Source organism: Mauremys mutica, chromosome 9 (genome assembly GCF_020497125.1).
Source record: "Mauremys mutica isolate MM-2020 ecotype Southern chromosome 9, ASM2049712v1, whole genome shotgun sequence".
NCBI classification, from domain to species: domain Eukaryota; kingdom Metazoa; phylum Chordata; order Testudines; family Geoemydidae; genus Mauremys; species Mauremys mutica.
Window position 1 is genome coordinate 13224711 of NC_059080.1, and position 25720 is coordinate 13250430.

Sequence of the window (25720 nt, forward strand, 5' to 3'; positions counted from 1 at the left end):
TGGGGAGCGCTGGAGGTTCCAGCTGCAATGAAAAGCCAACGAATGTGTGCAAAAGAGGAGGAAGTGTCTCATTAACAGGAGAGGGAGATGAACTGGTTCCCCACATGCCCACACCCCTGAATTCCTGTGTGTCCAAACCCCCGACTCTGGATCTGAATTCTGTAGCTGGCCTCTCCTTATCTCAGGGACCAAACCAAACCCCCAGATCCAAACAGCTCCAACCACTCGGGCGTTCTAAAGCCAGGTCCCCTTCCAAACACTGCGCTGTGCTGTGAGCCCATGCGCTCTGCTACCAGGTGGAGCCTGGAGTCCCTGTTCCTTCACCACTGGATGCTCATTGCCAAGGCCTTGGGCGATACTTGTGCTTTCCTCATGCCCACAGAAAGTGCTAGAAATGTTTCCCCCTTCCCCCGTGTGCTGGGATCCCCTTGGCTTGAGTGGGGCTGCGTGGCCCATACAGTCTAGACACAGAGAACATTCCAGAGAGCACTGACAGACTGGGCCGGTCAGTGGATTTCCCTCAAAGGCTTCACCTAAAGCCCTGGGTAAGAAATAGTTCCCCTGACATGAAACGAGTTGGGGCTTTCTCCCCCAGAGACATGCAGCCGGCCCAGGAAGAAACGTGCCTGGATAGAGATCGTCGAGAATTCACAGGGCCTGGCTGGGAGTGTCCCTGGCTCAGCTGCTCAGGGTCAGGACACAACAGCAAGCCTGGGGCCCATTTGCTCTAGGGGCCGATCACTGTCCCAAACCCTGGGAAGCAGGTGGCTAAATGAGGAAGGGTGGGCCATGGCTCTCCTCATCTACCCCCGCCTGCGGAGCGGGCCAGCACGCTGCAGGGAGCATTAGACATCAACTTTATGGGTGCTGCAAAATGGGCACCCCGGTGCATAGGAAGCCTGTTGGGGCAAAATCTCCCCAGTGCTGCCCCTTTAGGGCAAATTTTGATCTCTTATACCAGTGTAAACCCACCTGACAATGGAGTCACTCCACATTTACATCAGTGCGTACCCAAGAGCAGAATCCGTCCCCAAGTGTACCAGTTCACACACCCACAGAACACCAAATAGTGCAAATCACAATCCTTTACCACTGACACACACTCCAACCCCATTTTCCATCTCATGTGTCACCAGGGATAATATACACCACTGCTTAAACTGCCAATGAATTAGTCCCAACGTGCACCATTCTTGGTTAGTGCCGATTCCACTGGAAGTGATGATTTCCATCGCTGCAAACAGCCTCGTTCAGGTGGAGCAGCGTGTCATGCCCATAACCCACGAAGCTGTGAAAGTAACATGCTCATCTATCTAGCCTCATGGGATCACATGACATAATTAGAATCCCAGTAGGGCTGCCTGGGATTCTTGGCTGTTTCTTCTGAGTTTCTCTAGCTGGTCAGGACTGACTCTTGGAGTTATATATGTCTGGGAAACTGACACTGCAGAGTCCTAGCTGCAGCCCCTCTTGATTCAAAGTGATAAATATAGAACCCCCAGCCACAGAAGAGACTTCACCCAGGACTCACCATGACTGACAAGCACACATTGACGTATATGTTCAGCCACCAAGTCACAGCCTGCTAACTTGTTAATCAAGCGATTCCTAGTCTCCAAAGACCAAGGGGACGGCGACCTGCTTCCTAAGTGGTTATCTTATTGGGGAGTCCCGTGCAGCTGACTGTGTTGTAAGTGCAAACGACTCTAGGTGGACGAGAACCTTAAGTGTTGTACAGGATCCTGTTGCATGAGCTCAGCCTTCCGATGAAAGAGTTATTTTTTGATTCCCTCTCGAACATCCAAAAAAGCCGCAGGTGCCAGCTGGTCCTGCTGGCTCCTGCCCACGGAGAATAAGCAGAGGTCTCTCGTCGTTTGCATTTAATTTAAGGGCTGAGGCAGCTTTCTGTGCACCTTCCCTTTGTTGGTTAGTTGGAATAAGTGATGGGAGCGCACTCACTATACTGGGGTGGCCCGTACTGTACGGAGAGCAGTTTGTACTGTTAACCCCAGACGTGGCTTTTGATGATACTAATTGTTCCACTTCTCTGCGTTTTACACAAAGCCATGGAAATGAATGCCACCTCCGGAGGCACGGAAGGCCAGCGTGACATCTACCACCAGAAGCCGGTGAGTCTTTTGGGGGCTGTAAACAGCCCCTTATAGAAATGAGGAAGGGGGGGTTACAGAAGGGGGGATCCCATTTCACATCTTAGGGTGATAAATATAGTGACTTTTCCTTATGGATCGCTCTCGCTCCTGTGCCCTGGTGCAGAGTGCAGGCACTCACCATTGATCTATAGTGACCTCCTGCTGGAAGGGGAGTCGGGGAGGCGAGGCACATGGGCAAACAGGACTGCAAAATGCAAACAAGCCAAGCTTTTCCTGCTGCGACCGGGATGGGGTTAGTACTTTTCAATGGAGAACCAACAGGCCGGGGTGGGACAAGTGCTCCCAGGGTTTGGGGCACAAGACAGTCTCAGCCTGAGTGAGCCAAAGTTAATTCACTTAGGACAATGAGCTTGGGTCCATTTCTGTTTGACCATCACTTCTTCCAGCGCTGCTTAAAAAATTGGGGTTTTAAGGAGACACAGAAAGGCAGATTCTGAGCTGATCTGACCAGAGTCAATCCGGTGTAAGGGCCATTGAAATGAATGGGAAAACTCTTCTTAATGTTGCTAGGACCAGGATATTGCTCCAGCTCCACTGCGGTCCAGATGTACACTGGTGTCACTGAGATGAGAATCTAGCCCTGAATGTCCCAGTTTTAATGTACCACAGATGTTTGTCTTATACAGTTGCTCCCCGGCAGGAGCAATTAACAGGGAGAGGGGAGGTAGAACGCCCCAGCAGCTGGGATTTGGATACATAAATGGGGACACCTGGGCTGAGCCCCATAAACCATATTCCACGCTGAATCTCTGTGGGTTCACACAGCAAAATACTGATCTAAACAGGACGGATTCATCTGAGATTCTCTGACATAAGGTAACCCAGACACACGTGATACATCAGAGTACAAACTGTCCTAGGAGAGACCAAAGGGATTATGTAAGTGACTGGCAGCCTTTCCCAGGGCAACACGGTTCAGATGGATCAGTTCCCAGCAGAGCTCCCTGGGCAAGTCTCTCTCTGCTGTGGTGTGCGGGGTGCTGTCAATTTAACCTACGCACATGCCTAGGTCCCTGAGGAAATGTGTTATGCCACTTCCGAGGGAAAACAGGCCTGCAGCGCTGCGGTGAGATGGGAACCTGCATTCTAGGCTTCGGCCAAGCGGATCCTATCATAGCATGCAGGAAGAGAGCAGGATGTCAGCTGGCCACCATTCACCTCCAGGTTCTGGGGATGCCATGGGCAAGTTTGGCTTCCAGCATACATGAAAGCAGCCCCAGGGAATGCCCTAATATCTGCCCTGGATGAAACAACCCCTAAAGGATCCACTGGCCTCCCAGAATATCCAGAGCACCTTCCTCCCCAGCCCAACACAGCCCTGGCACGCCCCTGCACCACACACTATCCCAGGGGCATGCCCTATGCTACTCCACCCTCTTGAGGTGTTTCCTGGTGGGAAGATCTGGCTGGTTTATAGCCTGTATATGCTGTCAGTGGTGAAAGGGGTCAGGACACAGCCCAGAATTAGGGCATTTTTGCTTAGACCACGAATATACTCGATTGTTCTAATTCTCTGCTGCACCGAGCAAAGCGGCTGGGCCGTTCTGATCCTTTGGCTTTCAATTTGGATCTGTGCCAGGCCTGGCTCTGGGGGAATTTAGAGCAGCCTGGGGACTGTCCTAAACTCCACCAACTGGCAATCATCCCCGCGGGACCATCTACCAGCTGGGCACTGGCAGCATGCAGTATGCATTGCCTTGGCCAGTTCCTCTCTCTGCCCTGACACAGCACTGTACTGGGGCTGGCTGCCCAGTGACAGGCCTAGGAGCTGGCTATGCTGGGTCCATGTCCACTGGGGACTCCTCCAGATCAGGACAGCCCACAGTGGCTGCTTCTCACTCCCTTTGCCTCACCTGCATAGTACAAATTGTGCCGAGCGGGACAGAGAACCAGATACTGTAAAAATGGTGGGCCTGGCTGGCTCCCATAGCTCCCCTGCAGAGGATGTTGATTTCATTCCCATCATTACAGACGCTAATGACTGGGCTGGCGGGGACTCATCAATACAAATACAAAGATCATCCTTTCAGGGGAGACTTAGCGCTACTCCACGTTTCATGTGCAGTGTCTTAAAATAGGGGTAAAATTGTTATTACTATTTGTGTTATGGTAGCCCCTAGAGACTCCAAATGAGATCAGGGTGCAGTTGTGCTAAGCACACACATAGTAAGAGACAGTCCCACCCTTAATGGCTTACAGAATAAACAGAGAAGTCAGACAACTGGTAGGAAGGGAAATTGAGGTACAGAGAATTGAGGTGACTCATTCTAGGTCATACAGTGGGTTAGGAGCTGAACTGAGAACAGAACCCAGCTATCCTGAATCCACTAGGCTGTGCTACCTTTCAAATTACTGTCCAGCTGGATAGATTTGCTGCCCTTGTGTCAGAAAAGAAACAAGAGTGACCCAGTGTCTGAGCCTCACAATAGCCTGTCATTAGCCCATCAATGCTCCAGAGCCTACCCTCTAGCCCTTGTAGTTCTAAGCAGAGATGGGCCCACTCCACCAAGTTTGGATCCAGATCTGAGCTTCTCCAAAGTTCAGGGGAGCTGGCAGGGGCAGGAACAGTTTCACATTCATGGTTTTGAGCTGAGCCCATCTCTGGCCCTGAGTTCCCAAGGGGATCGCAGAGAAAGCTCCCAATCCACTGGACCAGAAGTCAGAAGACCTGGGTTCTATTTCTGGTTCTACCACTGACCCACTGTCCCTTCCCCTCTCTGTTTCTCCTCCTCCCATCCTCTGTCTGGCTTCTTCATTGCAAGTTCTTCAGGGCCTGGACTGTCTCTCACTACATGTATGTACAGTCCCTAGCACAGTGGGCCTCTGATTTTATTTGGGGCATCTAGGTGTTACTGTACTACTACTGATGAATAAATAACAAACTGCTTGTATATCAATAGCACACTATTTTGCTGATCTTAAAGGTTTTACATAGAACTTTTAAAGCTCTCAGTGGGCCCTGCTTTTGTTGCTTCCCGCCTCACTCCTCTATTCCCCTTTGGAACACTGCTTTCTTTTTAATCAGGAATTTTTGCCAGTTCCTTAGTTCAAATGCATTCATTCGTCTGGTCCCACCGCCATGGTCAGTTACGCACCCTGCTCCAGAATCTGCCTCGCTTACCCCAGTGAGGCCCGGGGAGTCCCCCAAGCAGGATCACACACCCCTTCCCCACCCCGCTGTGAACTTTGTTTTGTTTGATTTTAGAAACATGGGGGAGTTTTAAATACTTCCCCAATCTGGCTGCACTCTCCACCTCTGCCTCATTCAGATACCAGCAGTGATGAGGGTGATAGAAGGGGTTGATTTAAAGCCTGTTTTATTGCCACCTCACCTGCATCAAATACCAGACCATCAAACACCAGCAGGTTCCCAGTCCTCTGGCTTCCTTGCACACTTCCTCCTTACAGTCTCCTGGGAACGTGCACACCAGACTGCCAAGTCAAGAACTTCCACAGGCAACTCTCAGCCCCCTCCTACCGGTCAGGCAGTTTATACAGCAGCAGCACAAGAGGGGTGTGCTCAGGCCAGCTCCAGCCTCCCAGCACTTCCTGCATCCTCCCAGAGAAGAGGGAATTGCCAGGGCAGCTGAGCGCTCCCTCTTAAAGGAGCAGTAAACCCCTGCGTGCGTCTGGGTTACATTTGGATTGTGTCTCTCTTTTTTGGCTCTGAGGATGGGGCTTGACCTTGCAGTTGCTGAGCCCCTAAACTCCCACTGCAGTCAATGGGAGCTGAGGGTGCTGAGCGCCCGGGGAATGCTGGATGAAGCCACTGACGAGGGGAAGCTGCGGTGATCAAACACTACGTCCCTGTTTATTTGTCTCCCCGCTTGCCAAACCACAAAACCCTTTCATGCAGCAGAGACCAAATTCTCCTCTGGTGTAAATGGATCAAGTTCTCCTGCAGTCACCAGAGCCAGGCCCTTTGGGCTTGGACTGGAACCTGGGCTCTGAATCCCCATGATGGGGAGGGTCTCAGAGCCCAGCTCCAGCCCAAGCCCAAACATGTGCACTGCAATTTTTAGCCTTAGAGCCTGAGACCTACGAGCTCAAGTCAATTGACCCGGGCTTGGAGATTTGGTGCCGCAGGGGTTTTCTAGCAATGTAGATGTACCCAAAGTGATAGACTCATAGAGCTCAATTTAGCTTAACAAAGAGAAGATGATGGGGTGACTTGATTACAGTCTGTAAATATCTACATGAGGAACAAACATTGAATAATGGGCTCTTCAATCTAGTGTAAGTGGGGCAACGGCCCCACTATTGTGGGGAACTTTCCTAGCTTATGCAGTACCCCAGTGGAATTGGCTAGCGAAAGAATCCCACTCCTTTTACCCAGAGACCTGCCTGAGCTTCCCTTCCTCTCTCCTGTATAACCCTGACAAGGCTGGGCCCAGGATTCCAGGGGGCTCGACCCCCCACTCTGTCGTGGTCACTTAGGACAGGGATAGGGTGTCCCCACTCCGGGGTGCTCTCTCCATCCTGGATGCTTCCCTGATCCACTGATCGTTACATACAATTCAGGGCAATATATAATTTATTAAAGAGCAACCAATTAAAAAAAGCAGGGAAACAATGGGAAAGGTTAAAGGAATACACATAACCCCACTCGGGGAAACAGCCGTCTCCAGAATGTCAGGGCAATTCACAGTCTGTTCCTCACACGTCCCAGGCCACCTTCCCAGGCCCTGGCTGTGCTGCAGGGATGCTGCGGGTTGGACACTTGCTCAGGTGGTGGGATCCTTCTTCCCAGCATCAGCCCCCCTCCCCCCCGTCAGGGTTATGATCCCCCCACCAAGTCTGGCCTGCAGGCCTCTTGCTTGGTTGCATCTCCCTGCACTAGGTCTGCTGCCTGGGTTCCCCTTTGCTCTCCCCAGCTGTTCATCGCACCCGGCTCCTGACTGCTCCAGACCCAGCTCCACTTTGCCTCAGCGCTGCTGCTGCTGCTGCTCTGCCACCAGCTCCCTGGGCTGCTCCTCTGGCCCTGGCCGGCGCGGCCCTGCTCCCCAGCTCTCCTTAGCTCTGGCCCAGGCAGCTGCCACAGAGGACCCCCGGCCTCCTGACTCCCTCATTAATCTGCCTTCCTTGTCAATCAGGCTGACCTGGAGCGCTGGCCTCTACTCATTGCCCCTGGGGACTGTCAATCTCAGGCTCCTGATTTCTCATTGACCCTTTCCCTTTCTTTTGGTACTGGGAGATGGCCAACCAAAAAACCCCTTTAAGTTTCAGTAAGAGGCCAACAGAAAAAGAAGCATGCTAAGAAAAAGAAGTTGGAAGACTTTGTTTAACAGCAGCAAAGAGTCCTGTGGCACTTTATAGACTAACAGACGTTTTGGAGCATGAGCTTTCGTGGGTGAACACCCACTTCGTCGGATGCATCCATTCGTATTCACCCATGAAAGCTTATGCTCCAAAACGTCTGTTAGTCTATAAGGTGCCACAGGACTCCTTGCTGCTTTTACAGATCCAGACTAACACGGCTACCCCTCTAATATTTGTTTAACAGCATCGCCTCCTGATGAGTATCACAACACAGGAAAAGGCTGTACTCACCTCAGAGGTGCATATGAGAGGTGTAGGAATAGTGCTGCTTTTCATCGTGTTCACACGGGTTAGAAACGAAGACTCACTGTGAACAAAGGAGAGAACCAGGATGAGAGGCTCGTGTCCAGTGTGACGGCAGAGCCATATTTGTCCTGGGAAAATAAATCCTGGGATCTAAATGATTATAAACCACGACAGCCAAAAAAGGGCTTCTCCAGGCGAGATGATGGGGATAGGAAATGGAAATTTGAAACATCTCCAGATATTAAGTAGTCTTGCGTTTATTTTTGGCCAATGAGATACTCATTTTGGGGGGAGGGCGGTTGCATTCTGTAACTATTCTAGGAAAACAAGGATGAAGAGGGAGCACAGCACTCTGAAGACGAGCAGGAAAAGTGCAAGGAAAAGATGGGGAAGAAAACGTTGGCAGATGTAATTCAAGAAATGAAAACTTTTCTGTGGAATTCAGAGAAGAGAGAATGTATGGGAAGAACAGCTCAGAGCTGGGGTAGGTTAAACGGCTGAATTAATTTTTCTTTCTTTCTTTCTTTCTTTCTTTCTTTCTTCACTTGTCTGAGAATTTCCCTGCTATGGCCCAGCAGAGCACATGTAATCTAAATCCTAGACCTTTTAAAGGACCCATACACATATATCTAACAGGTAGTTCAGTAAACAACTATAAAATGCTAGCAGTGAATGTGCCCATAGAACATAGAGCCATGAGGAAGCTACCCCTGTTTTTTCTCCTGTGCTAGAAATATTATGCTGACATTATGGCTGCATGTTTGCCATGGTGGTAAAAATATCACAGATACTGTGATTTTTCTGCTGGTCCATGACTTTTCTTTGTGTGTGGGGTTTTAATAAAGCAGTTTCCCAAACGGTGGGTCGTGACCCACCAGTGGGTGGCAGGACGGTTCTAGGTGGATTGCAGGCCTGGTGCAGAGGGGAGACCTCCAGTGGGAGGGGAGTTGGAGAGCAGGCCCACCCTGCACCGACTCACCCCACAACGGTGGCTCTTATTGCGTGGGGTTGGGCCCAGCTCTCCACTGGGTGTTGCAGCCTGCTGCCTGGGGTTGCGGTGCCACTCAGGTTTGGCCTGGCTGCCCTTTGTCACCAGGGGTGCAGGGTGGCTGGGCAAAATGTGATTGAGAGGCGCTGCAAGCCCTCCTCACCAGGCTGGGATTTTTGCAGTGGTGGAACAGAGGGTGCTGCTACAGATGGTCGGTGTCCCCCTGGCAAGGCAAGGAGGAGGAGGCAGTGGAAGAAGGATTTCTGCATATTATTGTTAAAGAGGCATAGCTGAATTTTCATACCCAGGACTTACACACCAGTTGCTCCTAACTCATCACTTTTAGTAAATTTCCAATGACTGTTCCATGATTTTTAATAAAAAATGCCGTGACAAATCTGCAGCCCTAGTTACCATACAGTAAATCTAGGACTCATAACAGAGAGCACGTACTGCAGGAGACGTCCAAGGCTGAGTGATTTTACTTAGAGTGAACCAAGGATCTGCCCCGCAATATCCATGCATCCCGGTGGACATTAATGGGTCTCCTTCTGAGCCTACACTAGTGTAAGTCACATGTAGTGGCAGTGAAGTTAATGGAGTTATACTGGTCTCAAAGTCAGAGTAAATGAGATCCTAATCAGGTGCGGATGAGTTGCACTGGTGTAACTGAAGCAGGATTTGGCCCTGCACATCCTCCCTGGCTTGAGCTTCTGTCTCAGCGCCATACTCCCTTCCTTTCATCTGGCAATATGGACAATCATGTTCTTAGTCAATTTCCAAAGGAGTCAAATGAGCCCAGACAATGTGATGCCGGCACTGCATTCAAACAAGCAAAGGACAGACGTTTTGGCAGCACTGAGCGTTTGGCAACAGTAATGAGCCGACAAGCCTTGCAACGTGTTTGCTTCTGCCAAGTTTTCAGCATCGCCTGCAAAGTCCACAGTGAGTGGCTTCATATAAGCCAAGAGACCTGTTGTGGGAAATCAGCTAAAGCAAGATAAAACAGGGAGTGATTTACAGAAGCTGCAAAAGCGACCCAGCCAATGTGCAGAGTGCCAAAGAGTCTGTGGTTAGTCAAGTATCAGAGGGGTAGCCACGTTAGTCTGTATCCACAAAAGCAATGAGGAGTCTAATGGCACCTTAAAGACTAACAGATTTATTTGGGCATAAATCTGTTAGTCTTTAAGGTGCCACCAGATCATCATTGCTTTTGCGGTTAGTCAATGATCATCATTATAGTGTTTCTGTGGCCCTGTCAGTCCTGGGATATTAGAGGGACAAGGTGGGTGAGGTAATATCTTTTATGGGCCCACTTCTGTTGGTGAGACAGACAAGCTTTCAAGTTTACACAGAGCTCTGGGTGGTGGCACAGCTAAATACAACGTGGAACAGATTGTGTAGCATATGGGTGCAGAGTACCCACCAATTTTTCCCTGTGGGTGCTCCAGTCCCAGAGCACCCACGGAGTCGGCACCTATGCATGTGGGCGGGGGAAGCTGGGGACAGGGGTTAGCGAGTTATAGATTGCTGTAATAAGCTATAAATACCGTTGTCTTTGTTCAGTCCATGATTTTTGTGTCTAGCAAAGTTAGGAATTTAACCTCCCAGGCTCATCTTCTGAAGGTGTTGTGCAGGTTTCCTTTGAGATCAGATAGAGTGATCGCGTTGTGAAAAGGGTTCAGCCACAGACGACAGGATGTTTTTGTCTTTTATCATTTTCCTGCATGAGTTCATTCAAGAGTGTAGTGATTGTCCCACCTAGTTGCTATTGCAGCATTTAGTGCATTGGATGAGGTACACCTAGGGTGACCAGACGTCCTGATAAAATCAGGACCATCCCGATATTTAGGTGTTTGTCCTGCGTCCCAACTGATCTTTGGTCGGGATGCAATTTGTCCCGATATTTCGTTCCGCTGGCAACACTTGTCTTTTTTATTTTTTTTTTCCCTCGCTGCTCCGCTGGCAGCACTCGGCTTTTTTTTTTTTTTTTTTTTGTGCTCCACCAGTGGACACCCGCCCCCCCATGTGTCCCGATATTTTCTCCCTCTCATCTGGTCACCTTAGGTACACCACATGTTGTGACTGACAGGCATGTGTAGGACACATGAATCTTGAAAGGTGTGGGGGGGCGCGTGGGTGTTGATTATCGTAACAGTGGAGATATGTCTTGCAGATTTTGCAGCTGTTGTTTGGGCAGGGTCTGGTGCTACTTTGAGTTGGTGTGTCCTGGTCAGTGGGGAACTTGCATCCATGATGAGCTTGGAGAGGCTGGGGGGCTTGTCTGAAGGCCAAAAGAGGGGGTTCAGGAAAGACTTCTTTCAGGATGTGGTCTCCATCAAGTATGGGTGGTACTCCTATGGGTTCTAATGTGGGGTGGTAGGTGATCGCTAGGCATGTGCGTTTGGAGGGAGTTTTATTTCCGTATTGAAGCAGGTTCTCTCAGGGTATTCGGGTGGCATTACAGTGTTGTCACATAATACATGTGTTGTTCTGGCCATGCATGGAGCCTGATTGTGTTATTCCTGTGGCAGGTATAAAATCAAGCAAAAATCGCTTCTGTGTTCCACGTCCAGAGTGTGGACTAACTGGAATACGGGTGAGACAGTCTTCAAAGCATCTAGAGCTGATTTTACCAGGTCCCATGTGTGCTGGGACAGGGCTTTATGGGTGGGTTGAGTCAGTTCTGTGTAGACACCCAGCAAGGACGGATGCATTGACTGAAGCTGCAAGTTCTTACTGCGTCTCAGTGGGAATTAACTCAAAGCTCCAGTGAGTCTTGAAGCATCAAACACTCACTTTCTGAAAATTTTCAAAACAGTGGTGCTGGCTCCTCCAGTCAAAACCTTTATTTAATAATGCTAGATCGCCTCCTCTTCCCATCATGAATGCACTTGAGGGGTTGAATACATAATAAATTATCCAAACATCTTAAAAACAATGGTTCTAGAACCCAACCATGCTTAAACTATTCTTGACATTCACGTATTTCTTTTCTAGACCAATACATTTATTTGGTCCCTAGAATCCCGGTGTGGTAACACACGTGTGTGCACATACACCCACCCCATTCTTCTGCTCACATGAGCAGGCTGAATAGGTTTTTCCAGAGCAGGGCATTTGAGCACCTAACAAGGCATCACACTTTTAAAATGAAGGTGCCTTACAATGAATGCTAAACGAGCAATCGGCCTAAGCTTTCATATTGTGTATAAATACCAGCTGAAAGGAAGGGAGTATTCCAGGTCCAGCACGGCTTCCCAGTGAGTACATGATGATGAAGGCAGATGAGCTGATCTTCAAAGAGTCCATTTTTTTTATAAGCATTCCTCATTCCTGAATGGGAGGTAGCACTGGATGCTTTGCTGGCTGTTGTGTGTTACGGCGAGGATTTTCAAGAGTCCAGGCTAGTTCTGTGATACTATTCTGCACAGCGTTTGTCAAAGCAAAACGGAATAATAATAATCATAAAAATAATAAAAACCTAGCAGTGTTATGACCCAACTGGGCAGAGTCGGCATAGGAATTGCAGTGGCTGCATGATCAGATGCACCAGGCAGAGTTAGGATAGCAAGATAAACTGGGAGCGTAGGCCTAAAACCATCCCCTCGTGTGGAAGAGCCTGTAGGGTGGGGTGTCAGTTGCTTGACTTCAGCTCTGATGCACTGCACTGATGTCAGTGCAGTTGCCTGAGTGTGCAGCCAGGTAACTGGGAGGAGAATCAGGCTCACAGGAGATGGTAGTGGAGTGTAGGATGACCAGATGTCCTGATAAAATTGGGACTGTCCCAATATAGAATATCTGGATTGGAAGGGACCTGAGGAGGTCATCTAGTCCAACCCCCAAGTCAAAGCAGGACCAATCCCCAGACAGATTTTTACCCAGTTCCTTAAATGGCCCCCTCAAGGATTGAACTCCTAATCCTGGGTTTAGCCGGCCGATACTCAAACCACTGAGCTATCCCTCTCCCCTTTGTTCTATATCCCGATCAATGTACAATTGGGACGCCATTTGTCCAGATATTCAGGTAAGGAGGCGAGTGGGAGGGAGGAGCCGACTCTGTGGGTGCTTAAGGGTTGGAGCACCCACGGGGAAAAATTGCAGCCAAGCTCCTCCCTTCTCGCCTCCTTCTCCTCCCCTCCCAGCAGCGTGCTGTGTCCCCGCTCCTCCCTCCCCAGTGCTTCCCGCCGCCTAACAGCTGTTTGGTGGCACTTAGCGCTTTCAAGGGGGCAGGAGCGAGGACACGGTGTGCTCAGGAGAGGAGGTAGAGAAGAGTCAGGGCAGGGGCGGGGACTTGGGGGAAGGGGCTGGAATGGGGGCAGAGTGAGGGCGGATGCTTGGGCGGGAAGAGGCAGGGATGGGTGAGCACCCACCCGGCAGAGGGGAAGTCGGTGCTATAGGGGTGAGTGGTGGGCTGAGAGGGCGAAGAGGCGAGCCAGAGGCGGGCGGGCGGGGGGATGAGGAGGGATGCAGCAAGCCAGCAGGGGGCTAGAGGATGAGGAAGGGTGCGGTGGGCGGGGGAACAGGGAGGGGGCGGGACGTGGGGCAGAGTGGGGGTGGAGCCTGGGAAGAGTGGGGATGGATTGTGTGCCAGGCTGATGGCACCCCAATGGGTCCTGATATTTTAGTGTTGTGATCTGGTCACCCTAGTGGAGTGGCTGGATTCACCCCAGGTAACCAAGAGCAGAATCTGGCCTGTGGTGTTCCTTGGTCACTGCCCCCTTCGGAGAGGAGGCCATGAGACGGCACCACGGCTCCCTACCAGCGTGGCTGTGCTGGGAGCTTGTGGGGGACATCTTGAAGTAACTGGTTACTCACTGGGCCTCCTCCTGCCTGATGACACAGATCCCATCAGCCCCTCTCTGAGCAGCCATGCAGTAGGGTGGAAGGTACCATACCAACATCTGTCCCTCCCACCCCCAACCCCCTGCAGCTTCCTGGTCCACCCACCCAGGATTTCTGTGATTTTACTCCTCTCCGGCGCAGAGGACCTTAGATGGTGGCGTTTGAACGGCTCTGTCCTCTCCAGGGGGTTAGTTCTTTGTCTCTGCTGTACTCCCAGAAAGAAAGCCGGGAATTCTGTTCAGGTCTCCCCCATGGCTGGAGCCTGCTCTCTGTTCCAGAACCCAGAGCTTAAGCATAGCTTCCTCCAAGAGGCCCTGGATTCCACAGGTCCAGAGATTCCCCCAGTCTCAGCCCCCTACCAAGCTCCCCTGTAGCCCCACTGCTGAGCCCCTGTTCAGTCCTCCCTTGAATTTTCCTTTCCATTTAGTTCCCATCACTAACAGTTCCACCAAAAATAAACACCTAGAGAATGCGGAGGTGAAAGTGCACATCTGTGTTCTCACGGCTTGTTCTACAAGCAGAATCACAGCTCCCCGGGAAATGGTTGTGTTATGGTTTTTATTCATAGGCTTTATTCTCCTAAGACAACCCCAACCGTCAGTCTGGTCCTGGGGAAAAAAAAACTGTTCTCTGGACACTGGGCTTGTGAAATAGCCAAATGTAAAGTGTATTTCAGAGCAGCTGCGTTTCTAGTCTATGTTATTTGCGTTGTTCCCTGGCCATTTGGTTCCTGCTGTCGAACAGCTGATGGTGGGATTTGTGGGGATGGATAGGGATAGGGATAGGGCAATTCTCCTATCTGTGGAGTTTTCTTAAGGAATTCAAAATGCGTTAGAGGCTGGCTATTCATTGCCTCTTCTTGTCTAGGACATCAGTGTTGTAATTCAGAGAGGGTCTGAAGCTGCTGTGGGTGGGATCTGGGTTCAGTTTGATCCAGTTTAGGAATGTGGATACGTAGATCCTGTTTAGACCCATCTCTGACTGTGATGGGCCAGGCCGCAAATTGTTGCTAGAGCTCAGAATCTGAACTTTCCCCGCACCCAGAAGGATCCAGATCCATGGTTTGTGTGGGCCAGTTGCAGATAGTGGCTGGCTGGGAAGTACAGGCCGATCCAAACTTTCCCAAAGTTTGAGGGGGTTTGGATTGGGGAAAGCCACTTCTCTAATTAAAGACTCCCCTCAGAGTAAGCAAATTCCATATGCAAAGAAGTGTGATTGAGCCTGTCCTTTGTGAGGGTGGAAGTGCTAGCAGCTGTGCTAACAACGACATGTCCTCTGTGTCTTGCAGGCTTGATCTTACTCTTTTACCTCATTTTGTACATGTTTCTGGCTGGAATGTTCTCCTTTTGTATGTACGGGTTGCTGCTCACTCTGAGCCCCTACACGCCTACGTACAGGGACAGAGTCTCGCCGCCAGGTAAGCACTGCAACTCAGCCATTCCCTGACTGCCCTCCGAGCCCCATGCTGACCTACGACTGTAGGAACGGTCTCGGTAGCCACCTACACGGAAGTTCTGTCTTTGCGGCTCCTGGAAGTGCATGAGTTAGCTAGCTGCCATTCCATTTCCTCAACGGAGAAATTTAACGTGAGGTTCCGCAAAGCAGATTAAAACTGCCCATTTTTTGTCATGCTTGGAGCAGTCTTTTCAAAGGTAAGGAGCATCAAGAAGAGCCTGTCGGAGTGATATGTGTTAACCTGGAAGGATGCAACCAAAGAGACAGTGGTCGTTTCCCTGAGAACTTGCAGAATGTTAATTTCCCACATTGGGCCAGATTCTCAGCTGGCGTAAAGGAAGGCAGTGGCGCTGCATGCATTTGCCCCAGCTGAAGATCTGGCCCACTGTATTTTAATGGCCAGAGTCCTGTCCTCTCCTGTTAGAAGTGAAGGATTCACGTCCATTTGTAGAAGTTCAGTAAAATGATTAGTAATTTATATTGTAAATTCCTGGAGGCAGGAAGTGTACTTACACTTATGTTTGCACAATGTCAAGCCCACAGTCAGCAACCAGTAACTATGATTAATATAATCAATTATGATACAGAATATACATGCTGATATAATGGTGTCATGAATCATACTAGAGGTCTTCAAGCCAAATGATCTCTCAAGAAGATGCAATCCTCTTAAATACCCTAACATGAAGTATCCATTCTAATTTACTCTGAAGACGTACAAATAAACCTAACGTTCACATGACAAGTGATTAGTAGAATGATTGTTCAGTTCAACTGATGCCTCTTTAAACTTAAGTCTTAAAGGTGAAACCAAAGCAAAAAAAAAATAATATTTTGGCCCTTTTACATCTTTTTTGGTGAAATGGAAGCACTGTTTAAATGATTTTTTAAAATGTGTTTTTCCTGCTTGTCTGTTTCCATTTGAAACATCATGTGTCCTTGCTTTCATAGAATATTTTAGAGTTAGAAGGGACCTCAGGAGGTCATCTAGTCCAACCCCCTACTCAAAGTGGGACTAATCCCCAGACAGATTTTTATGCCAGTTCCCTAAGTGGCCCCCTCAAGGATTAAACTCACAACACTGAGTTTAAGCAGGCCAATGCTCAAACCACTGAGCTATCCCTCCCCTTGCCTTGCTAAGATCTTTGGGGACCATGAACAGGCATGTCCCCAAAAGGCTTGATTCTCCTTTCACTTTTGCTGTGGTAAATCAGGAGGCACCTCCTTGAAGTCAATGGAGTTACTCTGGTGTAAAACAAATGAGAGGAAAATCAGCCTCTCAGTCTTAATCCCTCCCCATGAAATCAGGTGGTAGCTTACATTCATTTGGTAACTCACAAGGCAGCACTGTAATTTTTTATGTACTTCTCCAGTACCTAACACAACAGGAGAGAACCTGGTTGTGGCCCTGTGATGAGGTTCACTCACCACTGCAGCGCCTCCTGCTAGCTGTCCTGGGGATTAGCTCTTCTAGCCAGTGTGCCCTGCTCTAGTGGTATCTCACTGCCATCACTTCTGCTCCAGGGCTCACGTCACTCCCAGGACCGCAGCATCCTCTCCATGACACAGCCCTCCAGCCGTGTCACACGCTGTTCTCCCCATTCCGGGGGAACTGCAGTCCACTGCAGCCAATTGTCTGGCCATTTCCTCAGTGGCAGAGGCTTGCCCACTACACCAGGTCCCAGCCAGGGACTCAGTAGATGGCCTCCACTTGCTGTGTCTCCGCCGACTCCTTAGTTCATTTCCCTGGGTCACTTCCCTGCGGCTCCCAGCACCCTCTTCACCCTGAGTGAAGGTCCTGCCACCGAAATACCGCCGAAGACCCGGAGCGCCACCCTGTCAGTAAAAGTGCTGCAGCAGGTGGCGCCTTTTTTTTTCCTGCTCCCCTTGTTCCCTCCACCTGGCTACGCCCCTGACCCTCACCCCAGGCCCTCAGCCTCCGAATCCCTGCAGCTGACCAGGAGCCGTCTTTAGCTCCCTCTGGATGCTGCTAGCAGCACTGCTCTGTCCAGTGTGCTAGTTTTCTTCTGCAAGGCAGCCAGTCTTCCCTCCTCGAGCACCAGGGAGCAACTGGAACTGCTCTGCCCTGCAGCCCTTCTTATATGGGCCTGCCTGGCCCTGATTGGCTGCTCCTTGCAGCCTCCCTAGGGCCCTCTCTAATTGGCTGCCTCCTGCACAGCCTACCTAGGGCTCTATTAACCCCTTATGGGCCAGTATTGGGCAGATGCCCCATCACAGGTCCTAAGGTGCTACCGCAATATAAATGCTAAATAAATAAGGCTCCGTGTTTGTCACAGATTCTGTGATTTTCCATGACCTCTGTGACTTCTGCAGCAGCTGGTGCACCTGGCTCAGGGTCCACTGAGCAGCTCGGGCAACCCCTGGGCCAGGCACACTGCCTGCTGCTGGCAGTCTCGGGCTCCCCCACCCCCCACAAGCAGGAGTTTGGGTGTGGGGGAGCACAGGGCTGGAGGTTGGGGTGTGGGGCATTGCTTACCTGGAAGGGGCTCCCCAGAAGGGCGACAGTAACTCCCCTCCTTCAGCTCCTAGCTCCATGTGCTGCCTTCGCCTGCAGGCACTGCCCCTGCAGCTCCCATTGGCCACAGTTCCCAGCCAATGGGAGCTGGAGAACTGGGGCTTGGGGCAGAGCGGAGGCAGCATGTGGAGCTGGGGTCGCTACTTCTCAGGAGCCGGGAAGGACAGGGAGCCTGCCCCAGCCCCACCAACCCCCGCTCCAATAACCTGTGGCTCCCCCTGGGCCATGTCTCCCCACCCCCAGGCCGCACCCCTCCAGGACTTGTGGCACCGCCCCCAGGCTGTCCCCCCCCCAGCACCTGCGGTGCCCCCAGGGCTGCCCTCCCGAGCCCCTCACCTCCCACGTTTTAGTCAGGGGTATATAGTAAAAGTCATGGACAGGTCACGAGCCATGCATTTTTGTTTACTGCCTGTGACCTGCCTGTGACTTTCACTAAAAATACCCGTGACTAAAACGTAGCCTTATAAATAAATAATGAAATAATGCAATGTTAAATAATAAATATTGATCTACATTACCCAAATTAACCCCTTGCACATACATACCTGAGCCAACAGAATCTCCATGTCTGGTTAATACAACAAGGGCCTTTTTTATTTACCAGGAGTAATGATTAGACCATACTTACATGGATTTACCATTGCCTTCAATGTCTCCGAACCCAGCACATGGACACCTTATGTGAACAGCATGCATCACTTCCTACAAGGTAAACTGGTTGGAGCTTTACAAAAAGCACAGTCTTTATATACCTTTGTTCTAGTAGCTTTTATGTTACCTTCTATAAGCAGTAAAAAGCCTTCCAGACACTGGGCAACATGAACGAGGTGGTGCCCAACCCATACATCATGTAAGCTAAACTGGTGTCGATAGCTCATTTGCAAAAGAGCTGATGTTGCAGAGGCTCTAGGAGATGACAATGAGCATGTCCAAATCTGGGCAGGGCTGAATAGGAAATGGGGTGTGGGGGGGGCACGCCCCTTTCTAATGATTTCTCCTGCAACATCCCTGCAGTTCACTTTGGCAGCTTCCTCGGAGTGAAATGAACCTGGGCGTTCACTCCTCTTACTCCCGGGTTTTTCTTTCACTTCCAAGTTTTCAGTGCTGCTTTTCACTCCTGCCATGGCATCCTGCTGACAACGCGCAGGCCTCGTCTCCCTGCAGATGGCCCCCCATCGACAGAACAAACTGCAGGGAAACAAACCATGTGGGACCCCCAGAAGGATGGGAGAATAGGCCGGGGAAAGGCTTGTCAGCATCACAAGCCCACAGTTAGGAAGGGCTTGACTCTGCTCCTTAGTAGACTGCAGAGCAGCAAGTCCAACCCCTTTGCTTTCAGTTGCCATTGCAATAAATAGGAACGTAGTCTGAAGAAAAGGTGAAGCACAAACTAAGCCATAAAAACCCATGTTCCTACATCCGCAGCCATTCATCCATTTTTCAGGCTGAAGAAGCGAAGGGCTGTTTCTGCAGGTGCTCCTTGTACAAAACTCTCATTGGGAGGGGCTGGAATGTGAACAGGAGGGGAGTGAATGTCTAGGCTCTATTTCCAGCCCTGCCGTTGACTAAGGTCCCAACCCTATGAAGATTTCTGCATGTACTTAGCTTTAGGTGCCATGAGTAGCGGTCCCACTGAAGTGAACAGGACTGAAGTTAAGCACATGCATAAATCTTTACAGATCAAGTCCCAAATGAATAATTTTGACACGAGAGCTCATGACTTGGTGCCTCAGTTTCCCCTCCATTAAAACGAGGGGTGTGATAAAGTCGGTGCGGTTTCCATATATGGAACCTCTGCTGAAGCGAGTATTAAACCTTGTCTTTTGGGAAGGGATTTTCCAACTCCCTCTGGTGCCTTTGACAATCGCAGCCTTGATGTTTGGATAGATTGTGATCGTGTGAAAAGCATTAACCAGCAGCTCTTGGTTCACCTTAGCTTATGATGACAACGTTCAAGAGGAAAAGAACATTGAGTGCCCAGCAGGCCAATACTTTGTTCAAGACGGCGCGGAAAGCGAAGAGAAGAAAGCCTGTCAGTTCAAGCGATCACAGCTGCAGAACTGTTCTGGGATTGAGGATCCCACGTTTGGCTACTCTACAGGCCAGCCATGCATCTTGCTGAAGATGAACCGGGTACCGAAAAAGCCAGTAATTTTAATTCCCTCCTTGGGCAGAACTATAAATTAATTGTTATGCTGGGTTTGAAACTAGGCTAATTCTCTGAGCCAGTAAAATCAGCTCCCCATGTCAGGTGGAAACCAGTAGGTCCATTCCCAGGCGGAGACAATCCATCAAAGAAAATTTGCAAAGCCCCCTGTAACTTGATTTGGCCAAGAAATAGGCAACAGGAAATTAATTCTTTGCCAGGATTTCTTTCTAGGTATTAAGTTATTTTCTGAGGTCGTGTCCCGTACGCTGCTCTCTTTATAATTGTGCTTTTTTAAAGAACAAATGCATAATCTGAAATCTTCAAATATCATAGAATCAAAGGGTATGTTGCTGGCAAAATAAATGTAGAGATAATTCATCAGCTGCTTGGAAAAGCTGTTGAAGAACTAGGAGTTGGCCTTTTGATTGTGATCAGTGTAATCATTTTCAATACATATGCTTCTATTTGTCTATCAAGCAAGGGTCAAGCGGCCATTTGAGGAAACAGCACAAATTGGTTGCCTAGTGGATCTGGCTCTTTTTTTAAAGGGTGAACATCATACTGGGAAACGTTCAGAAAATTTGAAAGTGATGTCTTTTGGGGGTGGGGGCCCTACATGCAGATTTCATTGTATAGCCTCAACTTGAAGGGGCAGAGAGTCTATTGGCCTTCTCCATTCCTGAGTTCTGGGAGCTCACAAGTGGGCACGTGCACCCCACTTTGGGGTGAATGACATAATTGGCTGATGGCAGAAAATGCCTCCAAGATAACTTGCATTCATATGCAATATGATCAGATAAATAAGAGAGAGAGAGAAACCTCTGGAGTGGGCAGGTGATATTGGATGGGTATCACAGGCCAGGCTTCACATCTCATAGAAGCATGAATGGCTTTTCTTTTCGTAGATCATAGGCTATCGAGCTGGCTATGGGACGCCTGTGAGCGTGAACTGTGCCATTCAGGTAATTCTTTCACGTATCTCCGGTGTTATTTGCAGAAAGGGCCTTACTCCCTCTCCCCCCAGCAGGGGCGGCTCCAGGCACCAGCGCAGCAAGCGTGTGCCTGGGGTGGCAAGCTGCCGGGGGGCGGCCTGCCGGTCACCCTGAGGGCGGCAGTCAGGCTACCTTCAGTGGCATGCCTGCAGGAGGTCCACTGGTCCCGCGGCTTCGGCGTCAATTCGGCAGCAGGTACATCGAAGGCGCGGGAATGGCAGACCTCCCGCAGGCATGCCGCCAAATCCGTGGGACCAGCGGACCTCCCGCAGGCACGCTGCCGAATCTGCAGGACCAGCACCACCGAAAGCCACCTGCCTGCCGTGCTTGGGGCAGCAAAAAACATAGAACCGCCCCTGCCCCCCCAGTCCCTGTTGGTGATGAATTGCGATGGAGTTACACCTGGGATGACTTTGGCCCAGAATGTTTCACCAGCCCCTGCGTTGGGAACACTGTAGGGACCACTGACTGAGTGAGGGCTGCAGGTTTGTAAAGCTCTGTGAAGGTGGACAGTGCTAAGAATTATCCTGCGCTCTCCATTTGGGGCCTGATCCTGTGTGAGCTGCCAAACATCTCTTGGGGAATGCTGAGCCCTTCCAGCGCCCAGTGACGCCAGTAGCAGAGGGTGCTCGGCTCTGCCCCTCCTAGGAGCAGGTCCATAGACAGAGAGGGACTGAGACTGGCCCCCGCTCTGTCCATGACCCAGCACTCAGGGCCTGGGCAAGACTATCTCTGGCTTCAGTGGGAGTTAGACCCAGGCCCTTAGCTAGTAATGAGGAGGCAGTGAAGCATGGAGACGGATTTATAGGAGGCAAACATGACCTGCGTCCTGTTGCTGATGGTGCACTTGTTCTCTGACGTAGTCCAGCAGCAGCTGGTTCTATTAGTAAATGTGCTCTGTATATATAGGTGACAAAATACCTAGTCCTTTTGTGCTGGGACTCTCCAGAGGTAGCCGCCAAAGCCCCATTGTGTTGTTGATCTGAGGGGAGCTGTACTGTACTGCCTGACTACATACCTGCCTATTTTAAATCACAGAAAGGCAATGAAAGTGCTCTTAAATCAGTGGACTTCTACCCAGGCAATGGAACATTTGATCTCATGTACTATCCCTACTATGGCAAGCTCACTCACGTAAGTAGAGACTCGGCGGTTAATGCTCTGTTGGCTTCCCTTTAATCTCTCCTTGGAGAAAGAGAGGGATGGGGGTAGTTGTTTGCAAAGTGCACCTGGTTGGAAAGCACAACCCAGCAGGGAGGCACTGTGAACTAGTTGTCAGTGGGGGCTGGCAGGTAGGACTGCTGTGCTGTATTTCTGGCTCTAACACTGACTCGCTGTGTGAGCACCTTCTGTGCCTCAGTTTCCCCATCTGTAAGATGGGCATGATAATATTTATCAGGGACTCGGTCATGTTCAATGTGCTGACAGCAGTAGTGCCATAGGCTGACATTTTCCAAAGTGGCCACTGATTTGGGGTGGGTTGGCTTGAGGACGCCCAACTTGGAATGTGTAGGGCCTGTTTCTTAGTGGGGACCAACATGCTCAAGTTGGGCAGACAAAAATTGAGCTACCCCAAATCAGTGACCACTTTTGAAAAGTTTGGCCCTAGTTTGCAACGGGCCTATTTACACCTGGAGTAGTGTGTCCTGTTCTGGGCACCATGTTTCAGGAAAGATGTGAACAAATTGGAGAAAGTTCAGAGCAACAAAAATGATTGAAGGTCTAGAAAACAGGGCTGGCTCCAGGCACCAGCCCAGCAAGCAGGTGCTTGGGGTGTCCAAGGGGAAGGGGCGGCACGTCCGGCTTTTCGACGGCAATTCAGCAGCGGGTCCCTCACTCCCTCTCGGAGGGAAGGACCAGCCACCGAATTGCTGCCGAAGATTGAAGCGGTGGCGGTAGAGCTGATCGCGATTGTGGCCTTTTTTTTTTTTTTTTTTTTGCTGCTTGGGGCGGCAAAAACCCTGGAGCCGGCCCTGCTAGAAAACATGATCTATGAGGAAAGATTAAAAAAACTGGGTTTGTTTAGTCTGGAGAAGAGAAGACTGAGAGAGGAAGTGGTAACAATTTTCAAGTACATAAAAGGTGGTTACAAGGAGGGGTGTGAAAAAAATGTTCTCCTTAACCTCTGAGGATAGGACAAGCAATGGGCTTAAATTGCAGCAAGGGAGGTTTAGGTTGGACATTAGGAAAAACTTGCTGTTAGTTAAGCACAGGAACAAATTGCCGAAGGAGGTCATGGAATCTCTGTCATTGGAGGTTTTTGAGAACAGGATAGACAAAGCCCTGATAGAAATGAGCTAGTTATTACTTAGTCCTGCCTTGAGTGCCGGGGACTGGACTAGATGACTCAGTGAGGTCCCTTCCAGTCCCACACATCTCTGATTCTATTTGCAGGATTGGGCCCGGGGTGGTTTAGGTGAGCAGAACACATTCAAAATAAGAGTTCAGACTGAGAGATGTGGGAGCAACAAAATTCCCATTGTGAAAACAGATGTAATGTATGTGAGGGCAAATAACAGCTCCCTTGTGAAACGTGAGCTGAATGCCCCGACCTTGGTTTCCCAGGAGCACATACAGCGGGCACGCTGCTCACAAGGAACAGGACTATTTTTCTTTATTATTACTGCAGACAAAGGAGCAACAGTTTAAAGCGGCAGAAAGTATTTTATAACCTCGTTAGTCTCCCCTACTTACCACGGCTTCTGTCTTGAACAGCAACAAATCAACCCACGAGGAATATTATATTTGAGTTCTCTAATGTGTCCCCATCATTTTCAATCATACTGGGTCAGAGCCTCAGTCTGGTGCAAATCAGCTTAGCTTCCGTGGTCCTCATGGAGTCCATAGGGCTGAGCCCATTGACACCACCACAGGATCAGGCCCATTTTTCTATCCCACTGACTGTGGCACAGAGTATTTGATGTTTTTCCTACCCTCTCAACTGTTGTGCTGATCCAGTGTCTCACCTTTTCAGGTCAACTACACCTCCCCGCTGGTGGCTCTGCACTTCACAGATGTGAAGAAGAATGATTTTGTCCCCATCCAGTGCAGACTGAATGGGGAAGGAATTGTGAATGATGTGACTAATGATCGTTTCCTGGGCCGAATCACCTTTACACTCAGCATCGGAATGTAGCCCATGCAAACGTTCACCAAGCACTTGTTTTAACTCTTTATGGCAAGCAGGTGCTTTTTCCACTCCACCTTTTAAACATGATGGCAGAATATAGCACCTCTTTTGTTAGGGAAACAAATTGTTTCCAATATAAGTTAGACACGTCTTTATTGGATTTTGTTATATATAGAGAGACAACCGCACGTTATATAGACTGAGGAGCTACATTTTTTAAATATAAATGCTTAACAAAGCTTATTGGCAGTATAGATCCAGTCTTGTAACTACAGGTAGAGGGCCCAGGTAAAACATTTCAATATTGATTTTAAATACTTACAGGACATTTTAATACTATTTTCATAGAGTCACTTCAAAAGGAACATTCCTGACCTTATATTTTACTTTTTATCATAGTTTTAAGTACATTTCCCAGGTAGAAACTACCTGAATCAGTAGTGGAGGGCACTCCCACAATCTTTTGGGTTACATGTGTAAAACTAATAAAAATCAAGTAAAATGGCCCATCTCAAAATCCCTTGAGCCCAGAAGCCCTGGCACTGCAGGAGCCACTGTGCCTGGGGACATCAGCCCAACTCAGCACAGCAGCATTCACAGTGGTAGCTTCAACCAAGTCTTGATACATGTAAGATACTGGCTGCAATTGGAAAGAGGAAGCCGTAATAAGGAATAATTGTCATTTATGAATCTTTAGGACTGTGCCCTCCACCTTTGAGCTGGGAGGATAAACACATTCCCTTTTCCCCCCTTTAATACACTCCTCCTCTCTCCGCATGGCCCTTTGAGTCCACCAGATTGAAAGGAGCTTCTCTCTCCTAGACCCTCAGCACGTCACACTGGCAGGAGGAGATTGCTAGGAAACAAGGGTCTCCTTCCATCCAGCCCAGAGATGGGAACTGAAGTGGACTCTCTATATGGCCATGCAGAGTGCAGCTCACTGCCCCCAAACTTTTCAAATCCTTCACCCCTCAGTGCCCAAAAGATCACAGTGATAATGTCTTTAAAAGCCAGAGAGGTATGGGAGAACATGTAGCCATTTCTCTTTATGGGTGAAATTAACAGTGATCTCATTCTTCATGTACTTTGTGGGATTTTTGTCCCTTCTGGTGACTGGCCAGTTGGTTAACCAGGCACTATCACTTCAGCATTCAGAATTCTCACAATAATTTGTTTCACCCACAGCTCTTTAGATCAACCTCACGGACGTAGAAATTGAAACGTCTCTTTCGTTGTGCTTGCACCCTCTGATTTATCATTGCAAGAGTGCTGGGCTATACAGCTTGTTGATGTGGGGCTCCTTGGGAGTACAAGACTGTCAGTGTTGCTTTGTTACTTTAGGATTGGTCAGGAGTGCTGGGCTACGACTTTGTTCGTGCAGGGCTTATCATAAATGCTGAGCCCTGCTACTGGTATTTTTAAAAGGAAGTTCTGCCCTATATAATTACTGTAACAATGATGTGTGTGTGTGTGTGTGGAGGGGGGGGGGGTTCCAATTCATTCACTGATTTCTGTCTGCAAGATAAAAGAGAAATGAGTATTTTTGTCTGACACTCCTGCAAATTCACATTGAGCTCTGGCCATTCAGCTGAGTCTTTCCATTTTTCACACCTGCATTAGTAATGGAGGTTCTGCAGGCCATTCTGCCCCCAGCTACATCTGTGTAACCCAATTATCAGCAGATCATCCTCATGATGACACCTGTGCAACCCTGTTAACCTTAAGTGGGCTAACAGCCTTCGTCCCTTAGTTCTCACCCGGTTTCACTAATTGGGGCTCTCTTGTCTGGGAAATCTGTGGCATACATGACAGAGGAATTTACCGTTGGGATTCTCCCCCTCAGTATTCCTAGGATATGTACTGATGTATTACAGAGTGACATAGAGATC

At 49.5% G+C, this 25720-nt stretch overlaps 1 protein-coding gene across 2 annotated transcripts; it reads left to right on the top strand.

Moving 5' to 3' along the window:
- Positions 1–482: 482 nt before the first annotated feature.
- On the top strand, positions 483–25261 carry ATP1B4 (ATPase Na+/K+ transporting family member beta 4). 2 transcript variants are annotated; one of them, XM_045031545.1, is made up of 9 exons: positions 483–545; positions 2065–2129; positions 8058–8220; positions 14858–14986; positions 18165–18269; positions 19497–19693; positions 20615–20671; positions 21740–21835; positions 23676–25261. In XM_045031545.1, the coding sequence occupies exons 2-9, from the start codon at positions 2067–2069 to the stop codon at positions 23835–23837; spliced, it is 972 nt and encodes a 323-aa protein (XP_044887480.1). In that variant the 5' UTR covers positions 483–545; positions 2065–2066; the 3' UTR covers positions 23838–25261. The 2 variants fall into 2 exon arrangements, with proteins under 2 accessions (XP_044887480.1, XP_044887481.1); XM_045031546.1 differs by lacking the exon at positions 483–545 and adding an exon at positions 561–691.
- Positions 25262–25720: the final 459 nt, after the last annotated feature.

Coding starts and splice junctions, on each gene's coding strand:
- ATP1B4 (XM_045031545.1), top strand. CDS start 2,067: ATGGAAATGAATGCCACCTCCGGAGGCACGGAAGGCCAGCGTGACATC. Junction 2,130..8,057: donor ACATCTACCACCAGAAGCCG/GTGAGTCTTTTG, acceptor TAACTATTCTAG/GAAAACAAGGATGAAGAGGG. Junction 21,836..23,675: donor ACTATGGCAAGCTCACTCAC/GTAAGTAGAGAC, acceptor TCACCTTTTCAG/GTCAACTACACCTCCCCGCT.